Raw genomic sequence first — 22,997 nt, 5'->3', positions numbered from 1 at the left:
AAGTGTTCAGAAACATTGTATCTACTCACTTAGAAAATTACTCAAGTCATCATTCTATTGGGCAAAACAAAAACAAAACAAACTGCAAATGCATCCAATGAGTTTGTAGTCACAATTTTGATATAGTTAATATGTGCTAGGAATTTGGGACCAAATATTAAACTTTTGACTACTTTGGTAGACTAGAAGTGAAATTTGTCCAAATGCTTGACATCTTCAAATGGGGGGAGGAACTAGATCTATAAAGTGCTTTAATTTCTAAACAGTAAAATACCCTCAAATAAAAAGGGGACATTCTGTTCTGTCACCTCATATGAAACATTATCTCAAATCCAAAATGCTGGAGAATATAGCCACATTTTAAAGGTTGGCATCCCTGTCCAAATACAGACGTAGGAGAGTGTATTCTCGCATTCATATTCCTGCCATCTTTCCACATAAGTTAATGAGTACACTGACAAGGAAACACTTTGCTGAAACATTACAATGTAAGGAAATATGTTTATTGAAGTAACCAGCATATCCAAGAGGATCCATCAGGAGATAAAGAACATGTCCAGAGGCATTTCTTTCCAGACCCCCTCCCCTACTCCCTTCAGCATTACTTGTAAGGGGAAAGGGGGATACCTAGTCAGTTGTACACCTGAATGCATTCAACTGAAATGTGTCTTCCGCATTTAACCCAACCCCCTTGTACAATGTTGGTCCAAAAGAAGCATTAAATATAAGGTCATTCATGCTTTGCAACTGAAATTCAAAACATGAGATGAAGCACATCAATTTCAGAGATTGTCAGTGTAAATTTGTCAGTGTAATTTGTAATTTGACTACACAGGCTAAATGCATTAAAATAAAAATAGGCCTACATTGGATGTAATTTAGGTCAGAAAAATTCTGACTTGAGAAATTAAATATTGGAATGTGAACAGTTCACAGTAAAAAGAAAAATAGGAATGATAGATTTATTTCATAAAAACACCATAGATATTAAAGCTCTAAATAAGAGGAAATTCTTAAAGTGAGGTATCCATAAACAGAGTAGGGTTGTTCCATGAAATGAGATGCTTTTGCATCCTTTTGATATTTTAAGTAGAAATTGTGCACCAATATTGGATTTTAAAAGCCTGTTATATTAAATGAAGTAGACCACATGGAAAATTCTATAAATCGGATTTTTTTTTATATGAATAAAATTCAGCATTGACATGTCCCTTTGTGCACTGACTTCTCAGAAGATTTTAATCCGCTTCTCCCCAAAATTGTAAAACCCTAGTTATTCTGTTGCTTTGACAGTAATTTATGAATAATTTTTATTTATTTCATGAGATTAGTGAATCATTAAGGTAAAAAAAATTAAAAAGTAAAAGAAAAATAAAGAAAAGTCCTTAATTTTAAGGTCAACCCTGTTACGTGAACCGAACTTGTCTTAATATCATGAAACTATTCCTTTTTAAATATTTTTTTCAAAAATAAACTAATAGCCAAATCATAGTGTAAACGCAGGTGAGCTGGTTCTACTCTTTTTGGCCATTTTCTGGTGTTGTGGTGGAAAACTGAGTGGGTCGAGATTTAACTCGTCAACCCTGCTACCCATTGCTACAGGCTAATAATGCTTAATTTAATAAAATGTTGTGAACCTTGCATTCAATTGCCCCTCCCTGTTGCACGCAACAAGCTTCCATTCCCCCTGTCACAAGGGGATTTATGGCTGATTTAAGATGAAATCATTAACCCTGTTACGGTCAACCCTGTTACTTTATTTGGCAGTTATAGTATTTATTTTTTATTTAACCTCTTGAGATGGGAAAACATGTTTTATTAAGTTGAAAATGTGCTCATCGTTACAGAATGTTATATATATCTCCAAATTACAGTACCTAAAAAGGACTCATTTCGTGGAACAACCCAGTGGCATTTAACAATAAAATCACTCAGAAAAAAACTTTCCATGAATTAGGTGGAGAAACAGGTGGCAAATAATTCTATATTTGTCCTAAAAAGGCTGGTTCATTTAGTTTGTTTCTAAAGAGCATTAAGATGCAATGCAAAACGGACAACAAAGCAATTTGCTCTGAGCAACATGATATGAAAATACAACATAAAGAAGGAAGACATGGCTATAGTAAGTTAAAGCACAAGGATATGAACAATACAACTCCCTTTAAGGCACCGTCAGCATAAGATACTAGTCTTTCTGTATCATATGCACTTTCTCTTAAGAAACACCTTTGACCTGGTAAAAACTAAAACATGTTTGTTAAAACATTTCAATTTGCCTTAATCATTGTCATTTAAAAAACTGTCATCATCTTTTACTGAGCATTGATTTAACAGTAAAGCTTCCAGTTTCTTGAAATGAATTAAAGTGCTGCAAACTAGGCTATTTATTCACTGAAAACCTGCTTGGCCTAAAACAATACTACACTATTCTTTGTGTATTTTGAATTGAGACATAATAAATTGAAGTACAGTGTCTGTTAAAAATGTAGCATTTCAAATCTGATGTCAATACTAGGTGGCTATTTCAAAGGTCAACATTTTTCTGTCCATTCATTGGAGCTTATAAGATTGATTCAATGAAACGGATTCCTGTAGTAACTGTTGACTAACTGCATGTCTATGACTGAGGATCAAAAGGAGCAATTTGGTCCCAAAAACATTTCAACAGAGACTCTTCAAATATCCAGTTGTTGTTCTGAAATACTTAGCTTTGCTTAAAGCTCTCTTTTGAATGATAATTTGCAGAACAATGCATAGAGGAAGTAAACTGTACATAGTTCACAACCAACGAGGAACCATTTTATCCTCTGATTGATTGACGTAAGATGCCCAATAGCACACTTATAGGCCGATTTCATCATCAAACTCATCTTCAAATGTGTAGCCCCGTCCATTGTCTTCCTCTTCCTCGGAATCAGTCTCTGAGTGACAGTTGTCAACCCTCCTCCTGTCCAATGGGGTGACACCCTCATACTCTGAGCTGTGTGAGGAGGCGGGACTGGAAGGTGAATCTGCCTTGTGATTGGTGGGCTGTACCTCTATTCCCGCGATTGACACGCTGATGACTTTGTTCCCCCTCTCTTGATCTTCCTCGGTGGGACTCACACACTCTTCCTCAACATCTAACCCCTGACCTTCCTCCTCCGACGCTTGGCAAATTATCTCCTCTCGTTTGTCGCTGAATCTCACCTTCGGCCTCTGCCCTTTGGCCTTGATCCCTCCAGTCCCCTCTATTATCCTTCCATCTCCCTCGATCCTTAAAAGCTTCTTCTCATTCAGCTCGTTCCTTATGCTGACAGACTGATCCTCCGCCGCCATTTTAAAATTCTCCACTTCCACGACAAGACTTTTGCTTGGACTGAAGACGTCTTCCTCATTAGCGCGAGTCCTAGTCCAGTCTGAGTCCAGCCCCAGTCCATCCATCACCCCCAGCACATCACCCATGATGGACGGACCCAGGTCGAAATCCATATCGAGTGTGAAAGACGACACCGACTCGGAATGCTGAAGCTCACTGTTCAGTGGGCTTCCGAAGCCATCCGTGACATCATCAGTGTGGTTAAGTGGCGTCTCGGAATCAACGGGCGCCATTGAGTCGTTTGTTGCCGTGGCACCCGGAGACCCAGGTTCAGGGCTGGGGCCGACAGTAGCCAGGAAGGAGGTGTCACCGAAAGCATCTCCGCCCCTCCCGATGTGCATGGTGTGGCGGAAGTCCCCCAGCGGAGCTGAGATCATGGTGGGGTCCAGGCGAGGTGCCTTGTGGGACGACTTGTGGAGTGGCATGACAGCTGAGAGAGGGAGAAAGAATTATGGAGAAAGGAGGCAAGAGAGAGAGAGGAGATGGGGTTCAGAGGAAGAGAAAAAGTGGTGGAGAAGAGAGGGTGGGAAAAAATGAAAGAGTGACAGAAATAAAGAAAGAGGCCAGAGACGGGAGAAAAGAAAACCATTTGGATGAGACAACACGTCAAGCAGAAACATGATATTCTATGCATCAGAAAACACACGGGAAGTCTAAATGAAACTAACGATCTACCTTGATGTTCTTACTTTGACGTAATCTATTTATGCGGACACTGAGCCAAGTTCAGTCAGTGTGAGACAAATACCAACTCAATAAACCTATTTAGAAAACACATAACAGAAATAAAATACCTTCACAAAAAGGTATTGTGCCAGTATATAAACCTACAGTGAACAGAGAAGTCCATTCTAGACTGTCAACATAGATAACAGAGAGAAAGTGAATATGAGGGGCCCAGAGCCAAACTGTCACTGAGGGGCCATTTCCCTTGATTAGTGTCACTATACAGGGCAGGACTTCTATGGTCTTATATACAGTGACCTGTCATGACAGGCCTACATGAAAACATCACTGTTGTGCAAGAGTGTGAGAAACCAACGAGTCGTTTGGCATTGATATTTATGCCAAGGCCATGCTGGGACTTGCAAGTGAAACATACTCATGCAACACAAGAACATACTTCTGGATTCCTTCCCTCGGGGTAGGAGACTTTAAAGCCATAGACAAACACCATCTAGGGCAATACTAAAAGCAATTACAATGATTCCCTATTGCATTGAATTGAAAACTATATTGAAAACCGGTGTTGCTGAGCTTTTAAAAACAATGAGGTAACCCACATTTAAAAAGCAGTCTGACATTACTGTCATATGTTTACTATTTACCAATAACTTTCATCAGAGGATGAAACAGTAAGCGGGTGAAAGTTAATTAGTCCCTATGTGCGTCCCCTTGTCCTTGCAAGTGACATGCCTCATCAAAACAAAATCAACAACTCCTCCTAAAACTGATCGCTTTTATGCGGCAAGGCAGGCTACATTATGTCATACTTACTGCCAGACATAGCTCGGGACCCCATTTCAACAAATAGCGAATGTCTGCTAATTGAACTCTAAAACGTATCATATAGATTGTTTAGCAGTAGTATTCTATGTAAGGCCATATTGAGTGATGTGAATGGGGAGGAAAGGGGGCAAAACTTGAGCTCCGCCGATCAAGTTTCTGAGTGGAATGTTTCCAAAGCAGAAAAAGTATGGGAAACTTACTTTGATTACGCTCGTGTTTCGCTTCCTCCCGCCTCACTATCCCTCTTTTCATCAGTCTTTTCTTCTTTATCTTCTCTTCTGGCTTCTTCTCGCTCTTTCCCAGCGTCGTTCGGCCCTTTCTAATATTTATTTTTCTAAGGGATTGGCAAGGAAGTGACGCGATATTTTATTAGGGAGTGTTTTACAGGGGGAATGACGGGGTCCAGGGTCCACATCAAGTGCACACGTAATCAAACAATCAATAACTAAATGTTTTTGATACAAGGTTTTTGTTACTGGTATGATGCATAAGGGGCTCCCGAGTGGCGCGGCGGTCTAAGGCACTGCATCTCAGTGCAAGAGGCGTCACTACAGTAACCTGGTTCTCTACAGTAACCTAGTTCGAATCCACCCAGTCACTACAAAGAGACAGGAGTCCTTCATGACTCAGTTGCCGGAGAGGAAGGAAACTGCTCAGAGATTTCAACATGAGGACAATGGGGACATTAAAACAGTCTAATGGCTGTGATTGGAGAAAACTGAGGATGGATCAACATTGTAAGTTACTCCACAATACTAACATAAATGCCAGTGAACAGAAGGAGGCTTGTACAGAATATATTCCAAACGTGCATCCTGTTTGCAATAAGGCACTAATGTAAAACTGCAAAAAATGTGTCAAAGAAATTTACTTTATGTCCCGAATTCAAAGTGTTATGTTTGGGGCAAATCCAATACATCACTGAGTACCACTCATCATATTTTCAAACATGGCGGTAGCTCCATCATGTTATGTGTATGCTTGTCACCGGCAAGGACTTGAGTTTTTTTTTGTTTGTTAATAAAAATAAATGGAATAGAGTTATGCACAGGCAAAATCCTAGTGGAAAACCTGGTTCAGTCTGCTTTCCAACAGACACTGGGAGACATTAATCTTTCAGCAGGACAATAACCTAAAACACAAGTTGCTTATCAAGATGACATTGAATGTTCCTGAGTGGCCTAGTTACAGTTTTGACTTAAATCGGCTTCAAAATCTATGGCAAGACTTTAAATTGACTGTCTAACAATGATCAACAATCATCCTGTCAGATGTCAGAGCTTGAATAATTTGTTTAAGAATGTGTAAATATTGTACAATCCAGCTGTGCAAAGTTCTTCGAGCAGGTGAGTCAAACTCATTCACATGGAGGTCCTAGTGCCTGCTGTATTTTGTTTTTTTTACTTTCAATTAAGAAAAAGGTATGAAATGGTATGAAATGTATGCATTCACTACTTTAAGCCGCTCTGGATAAGAACATCTGCTAAATGTCTAAAATGTAAATGTAAACGTATCACATCCGGCCGTGATTGGGAGTTCCATAGGGTGGCGCACAATTGGCCCGGGGTAGGCCATCATTGTAAATAAGAATTTGTTCTTAACTGACTTGCCTAGTTAAATACAAATAATTAGGCTACATTAATGAGAGCTCTTCTCTCTGTCTCTCCCTCAGCCAGTCAGGTTGGTGTCATTCCTGTACATGATAGAAACTTAGCTAATTACTATGGGTGTAAGAAATTGGCTACAATGCCTCCCTTTTCGGGAATGCTGTCAGGCAAGTCAGTCATCATACTCAACCACTGAGCAGCACAACATGCTTTGTCCTAGAGAGCACTGCCTGTGGGGTCTAACACTCAGTTCCTCTTCGCTCATTTGGATCAGTCCGCTATTATCCATCTTGAAAGGGGACTTGAGGAAATCCTGCCCGCTGCTGTAGGAAGACCTTCCGTTTGCTGTGGGACAGGAGAAACTATCTCTCATCTTCCTCCCCATTCAGCCCCATATCACTCATACTTCAGGGAATCACACAATGATGAGGCATGGAAGTGACTCACTGTTTTGTGGGATATCGTCACCCAAGGTTTACATAGCTGTGGGAGGTGTCCAAAGGTTCAATTGAATGGCACACCGTGGGAATTGAATTCAATCAGGGAAAAGTAAAGTGTCTTCTACTACCCATCAAGTCCCAAATACAACCTCTGGATGAACCAGTAGACTATCAGGAACCAGTGGTTTGTGGTCAGACTGATGAGTGCCTATGGGAATGTTTTAATTTTTTTTATTTAACATTTATTTAAATATTGATATAGGATATTGCATCTGAGTCCTTGCTCTCTATCTCTGTCTCTCTGTGTCACACACACATCATACAATAGTAAGATATCCTCCTTTGCTGACCATTTGTGTGCGTGTGTGTGTGTGCGTGCGTGCGTGCGTGTGTTTTGCAAAGACACTGTGCTTAGGGTTGTGAGTATGAAAAGACGTACATCCTGCAGCAGTCGAGGTGCAGGGCAGGAAATAGAGGGAACAGCAGGGGGAAGGAGGAAAAGGGGAAATGAGGTACAAATGTATGTGTGTTTATTACGCCATAATACTCACCTCTCCCGTGCTCTATTCTGTTTGCCAAACATGACCTCATAAATAGAATAGAGCCATTTGGGAAATCAGAATTTGCTCAGTAATAAAAAATATATAATTATTTGCTCTTATCTGACAGAAGTTGGACTTCTGTCTCGGGTGACATGACCTAGCCATTAACCCAATAATGTTTAAAATGAAAGCCATGGGATTAGTGGCCCATATAAACTTTTTTTTAATCGTGTCTGCTGTTCAGTTCAATGCCACATGAGGACACTATTAATCTTTTATAGTGCTTGATTCCACCCGATTGTATTATCTACTGTCACTGTAAATCAACTATTATGGTTCATGAGTCAATGCATTTAAGACACTACAACATAGTGTCAATGTGTCTGATAAAACAGTGTAGGTTACGCATCAGTCATAATTATTTCTATGTCTGTCCTTATATTGTTCATGTGTGGCTCCGTAGATGGGCTCATCGCTATTAAGACACTGACGTCTTGCTCCCAGACAAATTAAACAACTTCTTTGCTCGCTTTGAGGACAATACAGTGCCACTGACACGGCCCGCTACCAAAACATGTGGGCTCTCCTTTACCGCAGCCAATGTGAGTAAAACATTTAAACGTGTTAATCCTCGCAAGGCTGCCGGCCCAGATGGCATCCCTAGCCGCGTCCTCAGAGCATGCGCAGACCAGCTGGCTGGTGTGTTTACGGACATATTCAATCAATCCCTATCCCAGTCTGCTGTTCCCACATGCTTCAAGAGGGCCACCATTGTTCCTGTTTCCAAGAAAGCTAAGGTAACTGAGCTAAACGACTATCGCCCCGTAGCACCCACTTCCGTCATCATGAAGTGCTTTGAGAGACTAGTTAAGGATCATATCACCTCCACCCTACCTGACACCCTAGACCCACTCCAATTTGCATACCGCCCCAATAGGTCCACAGACGATGCAATCGCAATCACACTGATCACTGCCCTAACCCATCTGGACAAGAGGAATACCTATGTAAGAATGCTGTTCATCGATTACAGCTCAGCATTTTACACCATAGTACCCTCCAAACTTGTCATTAAGCTTGAGACCCTGGGTCTCGACCCCACCCTGTGCAATTGGGTCCTGGACTTCTGACTGGCCGCCCCCAGGTGGTGAGGGTTGGAAACAACATCTCCACCCCACTGATCCTCAACACTGGGGCCCCACAAGGGTGCATTCTCAGCCCTCTCCTGTACTCCCTGTTCATCCATGACTGCTTGGCCACGCACGCCTCCAACTCAATCATCAAGTTTGCAGACGACACTACAGTGGTAGGCTTGATTACCAACAACGACGAGATGGCCGACAGGGAGGAGGTGAGGGCCCTCAGAGTGTGGTGTCAGGAAAATAACCTCACACTCAACGTCAACAAAGGAGATGATCGTGGACTTCAGGAAACAGCAGAGGGAGCACCCCCCTATCTACATTGACGGGACAGTAGTGGAGAAGTTGGAAAGTTTTAAGTTCCTCGGCGTACACATCACGGACAAAGTGAAATGGTCCACCCACACAGACAGAGTGGTGAAGAAAGCGTAACAGCGCCTCTTCAACCTTAGGAGGCTGAAGAAATTTGGCTTGTCACCGGAAACACTCACAAACTTTTACAGATGTACAATCGAGAGCATCCTGTCGGGCTGTATCACCGCCTGGTACGGCAACTGCTCTGCCCACAACCGTAAGGCTCTCCAGAGGGTAGTGAGGTCTGCACAACGCATCACCGCGGGCAAACTACCTGCCCTCTAGGACACCTACACCACCCGATGTCACAGGAAGGCCAAAAAGATCATCAAGGACAACAACCACCCGAGCCACTGTCTGTTCACCCCGCTATCATCCAGAAGGCGAGGTCAGTACAGGTGCATCAAAGCTGGGACCCAGAGACTGAAAAACAGCTTCTATCTCATGGCCATCAGACTGTTAAACAGCCATCACTAACATTGAGTTGCTGCTGCCAACATACTGACTCAAATCTCTAGCCACTTTAATAATAAAAAATTGGATGTAATAAACGTATCACTAGTCACTTTAAACAATGGCACTTTATATAATGTTTACGTACCCTACATTACTCATCTCATATGTATTTACTGTACTCTATACCATCTACTGCATCTTGCCTATGCCGCTCGGCCATCGCTCATCCATATATTTATATGTACATATTCTTATTCATTCCTTTGCACTTGTGTGTATAAGGTAGTTGTTGTGAAATTGTTAGATTACTTGTTAGATATTGCTGCACGGTCGGAACTAGAAGCACAAGCATTTCACTACACTCGCATTAACATCTGCTAACCATGTGTATGTGACCAATAAAATTTGATTTGATGTGTAGGGTAACGTGAAGGTAACTAGCTCCCCTAAGAACAAAGTCCAATTGCTGACACAAAAAGCAATGTTTTTTGTTTCAGCAAAAAAATGATCTCAAAATCATGTCAAAATCATCCTAAAGTATCGGGGAAAAAATTACTGCGTAACTCAATGAAGTGAGTTGTAGATTATTTGGACATGATTTGGAAAATCCTAATTTGGAGCAAGTTGCCGCATTGGAGGATGGGCCAATTGCCCCCAACACACTCACCTTAAATGTTAGTGCTCTATGAAACATTTATTAAAATGTGTATCTCTAAACAAGTGGCTAGTTTTTTTTAGGCTCCCCTAATGGTATATATATATATATATATATATATATATATATATATGTATATGTATATATATATACGAGGACCAGCTGCCTCTAATTGGAGATCATCCCAAACAAAACCCCAACATAGAAATACAAAACTAGAACCTAAACATAGAAATAGAAAACATAGAGAGAGAAAAAAACCTGTCACGCCCTGACCTACTCTACCATAGAAAATAACATGGTCAGGACGTGACAATTAAGTTAGATCTATCAATGTTTATACACACAGAGATAAACATTGATAGATCTAACTTAATTGTCACGTCCTGACCATGTTATTTTCTATGGTAGAGTAGGTCAGGGCGTGACAGGTTTTTTCTCTCTCTATGTTTTCTATTTCTATGTTTAGGTTCTAGTTTTGTATTTCTATGTTGGGGTTTGGTTTGGGATGATCTCCAATTAGAGGCAGCTGGTCCTCGTTGTCTCTAATTGGAGATCATACTTAAGTAGGGGTTTTTCCACCTGGGTTTTGTGGGTGATTCATTTTGAGTTGCATATGTGTTCATCGCTGCGTCACGCTTTGTTGTTTGTTTTTTTTTTTTTTTTTTTTATTTCAGTGTATTTATATATATTGCATAGTTTCACAGTATAAATAAAAATGTGGACCGACACACACGCTGCACTTTGGTCCGATCATTCCTACGACAGCCGTGACATGATTATATACAGTATATATAACTTTTTGTAAATCACGAAATATTAGATAAACTTACCTCAGAATCGTTATGTTAGATTGACTTAAATTTTCCGTATGAGACAGAGAACATTTTTAGTTAAGCAAGAGTACTGGCAGCCAGGGAAAGTGTTGGTAAAAAAATGGTGACAAAGTGGTGTCTGTGAGAATTACAGGGGGGGGGGTGCAGTTACCCCACTTTACACTATCACGAGTTTTTGAAGCACACAGTGTTTCAACATGGGATAGATTCCAACAACAATGTTGGGAAGACAAACATTCAGAGTGCTAATTATGGGAGGCCCAGGGGGGTCTCCCAAATGAAACATGACCCAGCTAGCACATACTATATGTTTCTTAGATCTTGGTGAGAGCATGGTTGTCCTATGGTTATTTTGCATATAACCTTCTAGCAATGGTGCATGATAATTTTTTTTTTAACTAGGCAAGTCAGTGAAGAACAAATTCTTATTTACATGGATGGCCTACCCCAGCCAAATGACGCTGGGCCAATTGTGCGCCGCCCTATGGGACTCCCAATCACAGCCAGATGTGATACAGCCTGGATTTACATTTTAGTCATTTAGCAGATGCTCTTATCCAGAGCGACTTACAGTAGTGAATGCATACATTTCATAAATTTTTTCCCGTACTGGTCCCCCGTGGGAATCGAACCCACAACCCTGGCATTGCAAACACCATGCTCTACCAACTGAGCCACACAGGACTGTAGTGACACCTCTTGCACTGAGATGCAGTACCTTAGACCACCTTAGACCACTGCGCCACTCGGGATACCCAGCTAGCACATAACGTTCTGAGAACCATATGTTGCTTAGGTGGGAATTTCAGTACTTCAGTATAACGTTTCCCACTGTTTTCCTCATGCTCTTATATAAAGTAATGTTCTCAGAACGCTCAGAGAACATTAAGAAACAACGTTCTTCTGTGGAAATTCCAGTACTTCAGTATAATGTTTTCTGCAGGTTTCCTTATGGTTCTATTTGAAATCAAATTGTATTGGTCACATACACATATTTCGCAGATGTTATTGCGGGTGTAGCAAAATGCTTGTGTTCCTAGCTCCAACAGTGCAGTATTGTCTAACAATTCACAACAATACACACAAATCTAAAAGTAAAATAATGGAATTAAGAAATACATAATTCCATTCCATTCTAAAACCTTTTAGAAGTAATGTCCCTTGTTTAGGGGACCTGCGTGGTTCTGGTACCGGTTCGGACTGACATTTTTTGCTTATAAATCTGTGGACACCTTAGATTGAAATGGCATGCATTGAATGACAAATAGCCCTGGTGCCCACAGACACAGTAGTATTTTTTCTGAACCTGTGTGACGTAGATGTGGAATCTGAAACCACTTGAAGCTAGGATGTCCCTCCTACCATTTCATTAGCTCTTCTGACATTTCATTCGCTCTTCCAACTGTCCATCAACTTTTGTCTGAACCCCACATCATAGCCACTGACAAAGCAAATGCCTGCAATCATTACATCATAGCGCATTCAGAGATCGATTAATAGCTATTAATCAAAAATTATTTATAGATTTTAAACAAAACACACTCTCTGTGTGTAATAGACGGACAAGATTAATATGAAATGAAAGGCGAGTTCCTAACGAGTTTAGGAAGCTAAGCTAGAGCTCTGTGATACATTCACAGCGATGGGGGCAGACGTTTTGATCAAGAGAGACCTTTGGAAAATATGCACATTTTCTCTAACACTAAACATACAAATATGCATTTCACAGTTACAAGGAAGGTGGAATCTTTGAGTTAGTAGTTTTATAACGTGATAATGCTGTATTTAGAAAGAATATAAGTAATTGGAAGCCTTCTTCATACAGTTTTGTTGAATAGGAAATACATCACATAAAATATGTAATATTTTTATCATATTTGTACTGTGTACTTGAGCTTGTGTCCTCAAAAGTGACTACACCTCAGCAATTTACAGCTATTTTAACCAGAAAGGTGAGATTTAAATCTTTCTTTGAATATGCAGAACTTCTAGTTATTATTTATGGCCCTCTCATGATAAATAATTACTTTTGGGGCTTACATTACTTTTTCTGATTGATTTAGTTACATTTAACTGATTAAAGTCATGTTCTCAAAACGTTCAGAGAACATTAAGAAACAGCGATCTTCTGTGGGAATTTCTGTACTTCAGCATACGGTTTTGTGCAGGTTTCCTCATGTTCTTAGAACATTAAGAAAACGTTTCATAAAAACCACAAGAAAACATTAGTAACGTTCAAAGAAAATTCTAAGAATGTTATTTAAAAAGAACAGAAGTGAACATTTTGCCTGTTCTGGGAACTTACATTTTTAGTTTGCAGGGAGACTCTGAGAACGTTTTACTATGGTTCCCTGGAAGTTTTCGTAGGAGGTTTTATTAACGTTCTGAGAATGTAAATTATAGGCTATTTGGAGGTTTTTGAAGAATGTCCTTAAAACTTTCACAGATTATTATTTTTTTGCATAGGACAACCAACCCATCATCAGCATCTGGCTCCGAGGCACATTCCTCTGAGACAAGGCCATACCTCAAACTATTCAATAAAATTGACATCTGTGCCCAGTACGGGTTGTCATCTCCGGACAGTCCTGTATCTCAGACCCTTTTCAGGTGTCCCAACTTTTCTTTTTATAAAAAATGTATTAATTCAGGCTACAAGAGCATAGACCCAATGACAATCGCTGAATGTCATTACACTTTTTGGTGTTTTGTAACAGATTCATCAAATTGCGTGAGTGCACAGTGCATTGTTTCGATGCTTGAGTGGATGAACATGCGCAGGTAGCCTACTTTTTTAAGTGATTTGTTTGACAATAAGATGAAAACATCATGACTGGTTGTGTTCATGCTAAATGAAAAACAGACAGTTAAATATCATGTCTTTACTATTAGGCCCATAATTTTTTTGTGCACACATAGGAGGTCCCATGAAATAAATAGAGACTCCCGAATGTCACGGTATAATTCACACACTGCGAACAATGTTGCTATGACCCAAGTCAAATATTAAAATTGAACTGGCTGTATTTAGACCAGAGTTTAGACTAGGGATGGGCAACTGGCAGCCCCCTTTTGTAGGCCCATGTATCCAGGACTAGGAAAGGCCCAGTGGGTTAAAGGCCCAGTGCACTACTTTTAGACTCCAACCACCCAAGCCATAGACAATTTTTTTCTGCTGCCGCACGGCAAGTGATGCCGGTGCATGAAGTCTGACACCAACAAGCTCTTGAACAGCTTCTATCCCCAAGCAATATGATTGATAAATAGCTAACAAACCTGCTTCATGGACTATCTGAGTTAACTGTGTAACTTTATTGTCTCTATGCACATTCACAGGACCCTACACACTAACACACACTGTCACTCCAACACACTCACAAATACTCACTCCATCATTTGCTTGCTCACACATAATATGCACAGACATTTATACGGACTCCACACACTTGCACACCCACTCACATACAAGTTGCTGCTACTCTGTTTATCTTATATCCTGTTGCCTAGACACCTTAACCTTTTACAAATCTACCTCCATCACTCCAGTATCCCTGCACATTGTAAATATGTTATTGGAACTGACTTTTAAAAATATTCTCTGTATATAGTATGCTTACTTACTTATTTTATTGTGTATTTCTTATTTCTTATTCTTTTTTCTTGTGTGTTTAAAAAAAATAGTAATACATTGTTATTGATTATTGCATTGTTGGGTTTTGAGGTTGCAAGAAAGGCATTTTACCATACTTGTGCATGTGACATTAAAACATCTAACTTTTGTGAGAATTTTTTTTTTATTAATACTTTTTTACTTTCAGATTTTTCAGGGGGCACCCTCAGCATACCTGCTTCCCACGGCTATATGCGGATCAATTTTCCAAAACGTAATAATAATAATTTATTTTTTATTCAGAAACACTGTCGGGGTCTCGAATTACTGTTTAGAGTTAGAATAGTAGAATACACAAGGTGCAATTTTTGGTTGTGGATCAGCAGTTTTTCTCTTGTTATGTCAGTCACTACACTGTCACTCAATTAGCTCATGTCAGATATTTTTTTTAGATTGGTAAATTAGTCGAGCCAGCTATCTAAACTTGTAGTAATCATGGTCGAATTACCGACTGGGGGGCCACTTAGGGCCCCCAAAAGGCTATGGCCGGCTCTGACTGCACGTGTGGGTATGGATTTGGGTACAAAGACCAGCGAGCTACTGCGGCCCCTCATGATGAGTTCAGATTTTTTGTGGCCCCCACCCCCATCAAAGTTGCCTATCCATGGTCGAGACTATCTGATCACATTCACCTTGCTTGACAGTTGTGTGGTGGAGGATGAAGAGTCTTAAATATATATATTTATTTTACTTATAACAGCTTTTCACCAGAAGGGAGAGTAAAAACATGTTTTATTCAATATTATTCTGCAACATCAAGGGTTACGGTGTAACAACAATAACTTTATTACGCAAGTAGTAGCAATAGTGATAATGAGAAGGCAAAACTTTGAAATCTAGGAACAAAGTAGGTGTGTATTTTCCTCCAATGAGAGGAGGCGAGGCAAAGGAAACGGAAAGCGAGGCATACGTTCCATATCTAATGCAACTGCCATTTTGTTTTTCAGTTGAAGATCCATTGCAGCTACGGTTGTTCTTGTGAAAATGGTGTTATTCGACGTTTAGATATTGCTTTATAGTGTGTTTTTTTCTTAAATTTAAAGACTGTCTTGTTGAGAAGTAGTGGATGGTAGTGTAAAAGACCAACTTTCCTTGTATATTGTGATTTAATTGTTCTTGTTTACGTTAGGGTCTTCTGGCCGACGACGTTCTATTATATTGGTACTGTAGCCAGCTAGTTATCTCGGTGGCAAAATGGCGTCGAATACGACCCAGACAGCTCCAGCTGCTAACTGGTAAGACTTACAATTATCAAGTTAAACATATCGAGCTTTCGAATATGTTCTCACTTTATTTTGACCTGTATTCTAGCTAGACATTGACATTTAATAACGTTCGAAGAAAGCCTGCGATTCGCAGAGTTCTTCTCGTTCCGTTAGTTAACGTAACTAACGTTACCTAGCTAACGCTAACTAGCCAGTACGTTAACGTTAGCTAACTCCTACTTTCCTGCAGCTTTGTATTTGCTAGGCTTCTGTACTAGCAAACACCACCAAGTATGTAGTTATGATAGACAAGGTAATTAGTCCAGTAACCTAGTAACAGACTCTCACTAAGTTTACGTTATCTTCCAGGCCGGGTCACAACTTCTAGTATCAACACGATTTTCATGTCTACGATGGGTCATCAAGAACTGGTGTAATAGGGCTAATGGGTTGATTCCGGACCGGGCAGTTGAGCTACTCTCTCAAGGCTTGGGCAATATTGTCTAACTTGTCATTGAATCACTTCTATAAGATTTGGAAATGGTCTAGTTAATTGTCAGAAAAGTTATTGTCTCTTAAATATAGGCAGGGCCAGGCGATGACTGTTTTATTCTGTACGAGCCAGGGGTTCTTGCTATTCTTCATGTGGAGTCAAAGCACTCTTATTTTGAGCTTCGCTCAACATACCCTCTGCTGACAGACATTTATTTCCCATCAATGAGAATGTCCCATTTTATTTAGGGGCCACAGAAATAGCAGGCTTTGAATTTTATGTGTCTGGCAGGGCCATGCTCAAGCAGCTGAGATGCTCATTCAACAGGTTACCTTACTAAAATGTATTCATATACACTGAGCAAAAATATGAACGCAACATGTAAAGTGTTGGTTTCATGAGCTAAAATAAAAGATTCCAGAAGTTGTCCATATGCACATAAAGCTTATTTATCTAAAATGTTGTGCAAAAATGACATCTGTTAGTCATCATTTTGCCTTTGCCAAGATAATCCATCCACCTGACAGGTGTGACATATCAAGAAGCTGATTAAACAGCATGATCATTACACAGGTGCACCTTGTGCTGGGGGCAATAAAGGGCCACTCTAAAATGTGCAGTTTTCTCACACAACACAATGCCACAGATGTCACGTTTTGAGGGAATGTCCACCAGAGCTGTTTCCAGATCATTTAAGCTTTATTTCTTTACCATAAGCCACCTCCAATGTCGTTTTTAGAGAATTTGGCAGTAAGTCGAACCGGCCTCACAAACGCACACCGTGTAACCACGGCAGCCCAGGATTTCCAGCTTCTTCGTCTGCAGTATCGTCTGAGAACAGCCACCCGGACAGCTGATGAAACTGGGCTTGCACAAACTGTCAGAAACTGTCTCAGGGAAGCTCATCTGTTTTTATGGTGTCATTTGGGCAAGTGATTTGCTGGTGTCAGCGTTGTGAACAGAGTGCCCCATGGTAGCGGTGGAGTTGTGGTAGGGGCAGGCATAAGCTACGGACAACGAACACACAATTGCTTTTTATCGATGACTGTTTCGATGCACAGAGGTACCATGACGACATTCTGAGGCCCATTGTCGTGCCATTCATCCGCTACCATTACCTCATGTTTCAGCATGATAATGCACGGCCCCATGTCGCAAGGATCTATACACAATTCCTGGAAGCTGAAAATGTCCCAGTTCTTCCATTGCCTGTATACTCACCAGACATGTCACCCATTGAGCATGTTTGGGATGCTCTGGATTGACGTGTATGACCGCGTGTTCCGGTTCCAGCCAATATACAGCGACTTCGCACAGCCATTGAAGAGGAGTGGGACAACATTCCACGGGCCACAATCAACAGCCTGATCAACTCTCTGCAAAGGAGATGTGTTGCGCTGCATGAGGCAAATACTGGGCACACCAGATACTTACTGGTTTTCTGATCCATGCCTTTTTTTTAAGGTGTCTGTGACCCAACAGATGCATATCTGTATTCCCAGTCATGTGAAATCCATAGATTAGGACCTAATACCTTTATTTCAATTTAGCTGCTGGGTTCCGTTTTAGCTCGTGGTGTTCTCAATTTTTATTAATCATCTGGGAAATGGGATGCAACCAGCAAAGTTGCATCTATATGCAGATAGTCATACAGTACCAGTCAAAAGTTTGGACACACCTACACATTCAAGGGTTTTTCTTTATTTTTACTATTTTCTACAGTGGTGAATAATAGTGAAGACATCAATTGTGAAATAGCATATGAAATCATGTAGTAACCAAAAACGTGTTAACCTGTTAGGGCTAGGGGGCAGTATTGACACGGCTGGATAAAAACCGTACCCGATTTAATCTGGTTACCACTCCTACCCAGTAACTAGAATATGCATATACTTATTACATATGGATAGAAAACACCCTAAAGTTTCTAAAACTGTTTGAATGGTGTCTGTGAGTATAACAGAACTCATATGGCAGGCCAAAACCTGAGAGATTCCTTTACAGGAAGTGGCCTGTCTGACCATTTCTGGAACTTCTTTGCCATCTCTATCTTTTACTAAGGATCTCTGCTCTAACGTGACACTTCCTACGTCGTCCATAGGCGCTCAGAGCCCGGGAAAAACCTGAATGTCGTCATCCCAGCCCCAGGCTGAAACACATTATCGCCTTTCTCAAGTGGCCGATCAAGGGACTCTGGGCTTAGGCGCGTTACCTGACCACCCCCGTCTTTGATTTTTTTCCTCTGTTTGCCGAAAAGGAGATTCCCGGTCAGAATATTATCGCTTTTCTATGAGAAAAATGGCATAAAAATTGATTTTAAACAGCGGTTGACATGCTTTGAAGTACGGTAATGGAATATTTAGAATTTTTTTGTCACGAATTGCGCCATGCGCACGACCCTTCTTTACCATTTCGGATAGTGTCTGGAACGCACGAACAAAACGCCGCTATTCGGATATAACGATGGATTATTTTGGACCAAACCAACATTTGTTATTGAAGTAGCAGACCTGGGAGTGCATTCTGACGAAGACGACAAAAGGTAATCAAACTTTTATAATAGTAAATATGATTATGGTGAGTGCTAAACTTGCCGGGTGTCTAAATAGCTAGCCCGTGATGCCTGGGCTATGTACTTAGAATATTGCAAAATGTGCTTTCACCAAAAAGCTATTTTAAAATCGGACATATCGAGTGCATAGAGGAGGTCTGTATCTATAATTCTTAAAATAATTGTTATGCTTTTTGTGAACGTTTATCGTGAGTAATTTAGTAAAATGTTAGCGAATTCCCCGGAAGTTTGCGGGGGGTATGCTAGTTCTGAACGTCACATGCTAATGTGAAAAGCGGGTTTTTGATATAAATATGAACTTGATTGAACAAAACATGCATGTATTGTATAACATAATGTCCTAGGGTTGTCATCTGATGAAGATCATCAAAGGTTAGTGCTGCATTTAGCTGTCTTCTGGGTTTTGGTGACATTATATGCTGGCTTGAAAAATGGGTGTCTGATTATTTCTGGCTTGGTACTCTGCTGACATAATCTAATGTTTTGCTTTCGTTGTAAAGCCTTTTTGAAATCGGACAGTGTGGTTAGATTAACGAGAGTCTTGTCTTTAAATAGCTGTAAAATAGTCATATGTTTGAGAAATTGAAGTAATAGGATTTTTAAGGTTTTGAAAATCACGCCACAGGCTTCAAGTGGCTGTTACGTAGGTGGGACGAATTCGTCCCGCCTAGCCCATAGAGGTTAAACAAATCAAAATATGTTATATTTGAGTTTCTTCAAAGTAGCCACCTGTCATGACGTTGGCCTGTGGGTAAGGTTTATGGACCCCCCCCCATAACTACCTTTCTCCCTTCCCTCTGACTCTACTGAAGGACTCTTGAATAGCCTTTGTTAAACATAGAGAGTCAGGGAACATCAAACAAGTGGGGGGAAAGGAACCATATTTCGGTAATAGAACCAGTTGAAAATATGCGTTGGTACTTAATGAATATGATGTCAGTTCGGTTGTCATCTGAGACATTATGACGACTGACAGGACGCCATAAACTGTATCTGGGAAAGTCGACACATTCTAGTTATCAGATTCACATGGAATTGTTGTGTAATTTAAATGAAACTATTTGCGAAAAGATTAAATGAAATTTTAGCAATTTTAGAGAATTGGGTTTTCATAAGGTTAGAGCCCTGCTCAATCAGTGGCCCACCCCTGTGAAGAGACATGGGTTATAAACTATGAAACGCACACTTCTCTCCCTCCACTATATAAGCCCTTGACGAAAATGTAACCACCTGTTCCGAGGACGATAGGACGACGGTCCATACGTTAAAAAGGACTAACATGTCAACTACAGAACTAAGCCAACCTCGGCGTGAGCTTTGGTTGTGAATGGTATGAACTTTGAACTCTAATTCACTAAAGAAGTGAGACCTCCTAGCTGTTGAGTTAGCAACAGCAGCTGTAAACGTGGGCTAGGAAAGGACGGACGACATATCCAGTCTAACACACAACGAAGATACTACAACGTATCCAATTTACCACCAGAGACATTCTTCCGAGGACAGGAAGATCTCTGTTGGCCAGCATCTACGACCAACCTACCGAAGCGCAGCTTAGAGTAAATATTTATTGCATTTTCCTTTTCCAAATGGGCGGTAATTTAGAATGCATATGATACTGTATTTACGAAGCTTAGCTTCTCCCTTTGTTCCTCAGTCTCCCGCTCTTTCATTCAAGCCCAACCCCCTCTCTTTGTGTAACAAGCCTTCATACAGGTTCGTCCACCAGGGACGTTTTCTGTATGACATAATTTGCATTCTGTGTATATGTAATTCTCTGTGATTAGTTAGGTATTTAATAAATAATTAAACTCAATTTTGTATTGCTGATTCAACTTGTTAGCCAGGGTTTGTGAAGATAACCAATAATTTACAACTTTCAGATGAGACTGAAATAAGGTGACTATTAATATTGACTGCTATTGATGTAAAATATTACTCGATCTTTAACCTGTTATGGATAGGGGGCAGTATTTTCACGGCCGGATAAAAAACGTACCCGATTTAATCTTATTATTACTCCTGCCCAGAAACTAGAATATGCATATAATTATTAGCTTTGGATAGAAAACACTCCAAAGTTTCTAAAACTGTTTGAATGGTGTCTGTGAGTATAACAACTCATTTGGCAGGCCAAAACCTGAGAAGATTCCAAACAGGAAGCGCCCTCTCTGACCATTTCTTGGACTTCTTGATCATCTCTAACCAAAACGTGACACTTCCTACAGCTCCCATGGGCTCTCAGAAGGTGGCAAAAAGCTGAATGGTGGCTTTGCAGGCCCTGGCTGAAAAACATTAGCGCATTTTGATAGTGGTCAATCAGAGACTGGAGGCGCGTGCACAAGGCGACCCCATGTTTTTATTCTTTCGTCTTTGAACGTAAACAACGACTCCCGGTCGAAATATTATCGCTTTTTTACGAGAAAAATTGCATAAAAATTGATTTTAAACAGCAGTTGACATGCTTCGAAGTACGGTAATGGAATATTTAGAATCTTTGTGTCACGAAACGCATCGGGCGCGTAACCCTTCGTCACCCTTGGATAGTGTCTTGAACGCACGAACAAAACGCCGCTATTTGGATATAACTATGGATTATTTTGAACCAAACCAACATTTGTTATTGAAGTAGCAGTCCTGGGAGTGCATTCTGACGAAGAACAGCAAAGGTAATCAAACTTTTCTAATAGTAAATCGGAGTTTGGTGAGGGTCAAACTTGGTGGGTGTCAAAATAGCTAGCCGTGATGGCTGGGCTATCTACTCAGAATATTGCAAAATGTGCTTTCACCGAAAAGCTATTTTAAAATCGGACATAGCGAGTGCATAAAGGAGTTCTGTATCTATAATTATTAAAATAATTTATGTTTTTTGTGAACGTTTATCGTGAGTAATTTAGTAAATTCACCGGATGTTTGCTAGTTATGAACGTCACATGCTAATGTAAAAAAGCGGGTTTTTGATATAAATATGAACTTGATTGAACAAAACATGCATGCATTGTATAACATAATGTCCTAGGGTTGTCATCTGATGAAGATCATCAAAGGTTAGTGCTGCATTTAGCTGTGGTTTTGTTTTTTGTGACATTATATGCTAGCTTGAAAAATGGGTGTCTGATTATTTCTGGCTGGGTACTCTGCTGACATAATCTAATGTTTTGCTTTCGCTGTAAAGCCTTTTTGAAATCGGACAGTGTGGTTAGATTAACGAGAGTCTTGTCTTTAAAATGCTGTAAAATAGTCATATGTTTGAAAAATGTAAGTTTTCGGATGTTAGAGGAGTTTGTATTTCGCGCCACGCCCATCATTGGATATTGGAGCAGGTGTTCCGCTAGCGGAACGTCTAGATGTAAGAGGTTAAAGATGCACTTCTCGTTAATCCAATCACATTGTCCGATTTCAAAAAGGCTTTACGGCAAAAGCATAACATTAGATTATGTTCGGACAGCGCCTAGACAAGAAAAACCACGCAGCCATTTTCAAAGCAAGGAGAGGCCTCACAAAAACCAGAAATACAGCTAAAATGAATCGCTAACCTTTGATCTTCATTAGATGGCACTCATAGGACTTCATGTTGCACAATACATGTATGTTTTGCTCGATAAAGTTAATATTTATATCCAAAAACCCAATTTTTACATTGGCGTGTAATGTTCAGAAATGTTTTGCCTCCCAAAACTTCCGGTGAATGAGCACATCAATTTACAGAAATACTCATCATAAACGTTGATAAAATATTCAGCTGTTATTCAAGAATTATAGATACACTTCTCCTTAACTTCTCTAGGGCCAGTGGGACGATTTCGTCCCACCTACGTAACAGCCAGTGGAATCCCGTGGCGCGTTATTCAAATACCTTAGAAATGCTATTACTTCAATTTCTCAAACATATGACTATTTTACACCATTTTAAAGACAAGACTCTCGTTAATCTAACCACACTGTCCGATTTCAAAAAGGCTTTACAACGAAAGCAAAACATTAGATTATGTCAGCAGAGTACTCAGCCAGAAATAATCAGACACCCATTTTTCAAGCTAGCATATAATGTCACATAAACCCAAACCACAGCTAAATGCAGCACTAACCTTTGATGATCTTCATCAGATGACAATCCTAGGACATTATGTTATACAATACATGCATGTTTTGTTCAATCAAGTT

At 40.2% G+C, this 22,997-nt stretch overlaps 2 protein-coding genes across 3 annotated transcripts in view; one reads left to right on the top strand and one right to left on the bottom strand.

Annotated features, from left to right (window-relative positions):
* Positions 1-481: 481 nt before the first annotated feature.
* Positions 482-5,369, bottom strand: LOC106577156 (uncharacterized). Its single transcript, XM_014154968.2, has 2 exons — positions 5,068-5,369; positions 482-3,788 (listed from the first exon to the last, which is right to left on the bottom strand). The coding sequence occupies exons 1-2, from the start codon at positions 5,117-5,119 to the stop codon at positions 2,842-2,844; spliced, it is 999 nt and encodes a 332-aa protein (XP_014010443.2). The 5' UTR covers positions 5,120-5,369; the 3' UTR covers positions 482-2,841.
* Positions 5,370-15,493: 10,124 nt separating this feature from the next.
* The window catches only part of LOC106577165 (leukocyte receptor cluster member 8 homolog), a 34,018-nt gene continuing 26,514 nt past the window's right edge, over positions 15,494-22,997 (top strand). Inside the window, exon 1 of one of the 2 annotated variants that reach the window (XM_014154980.2) lies at positions 15,494-15,801. In XM_014154980.2, coding sequence (XP_014010455.1) covers positions 15,761-15,801 — 41 coding nt within the window. In that variant the 5' untranslated portion in view covers positions 15,494-15,760. The remainder of the gene's footprint in view (positions 15,802-22,997) is intronic. The other variant, XM_045699709.1, reaches the window with a different exon arrangement.

Source organism: Salmo salar, chromosome ssa02 (genome assembly GCF_905237065.1).
Source record: "Salmo salar chromosome ssa02, Ssal_v3.1, whole genome shotgun sequence".
In the NCBI taxonomy this organism is placed as follows: Eukaryota; Metazoa; Chordata; class Actinopteri; order Salmoniformes; family Salmonidae; genus Salmo; species Salmo salar.
The sequence above is the reverse complement of the archived record's forward strand: the minus strand, read 5'-3'. Positions and strand labels throughout refer to the sequence as shown.

Coding starts and splice junctions, on each gene's coding strand:
- LOC106577156 (XM_014154968.2), bottom strand. CDS start 5,119: ATGAAAAGAGGGATAGTGAGGCGGGAGGAAGCGAAACACGAGCGTAAT. Junction 3,789..5,067: donor GAAACACGAGCGTAATCAAA/GTAAGTTTCCCA, acceptor TCCCTCTCTCAG/CTGTCATGCCACTCCACAAG.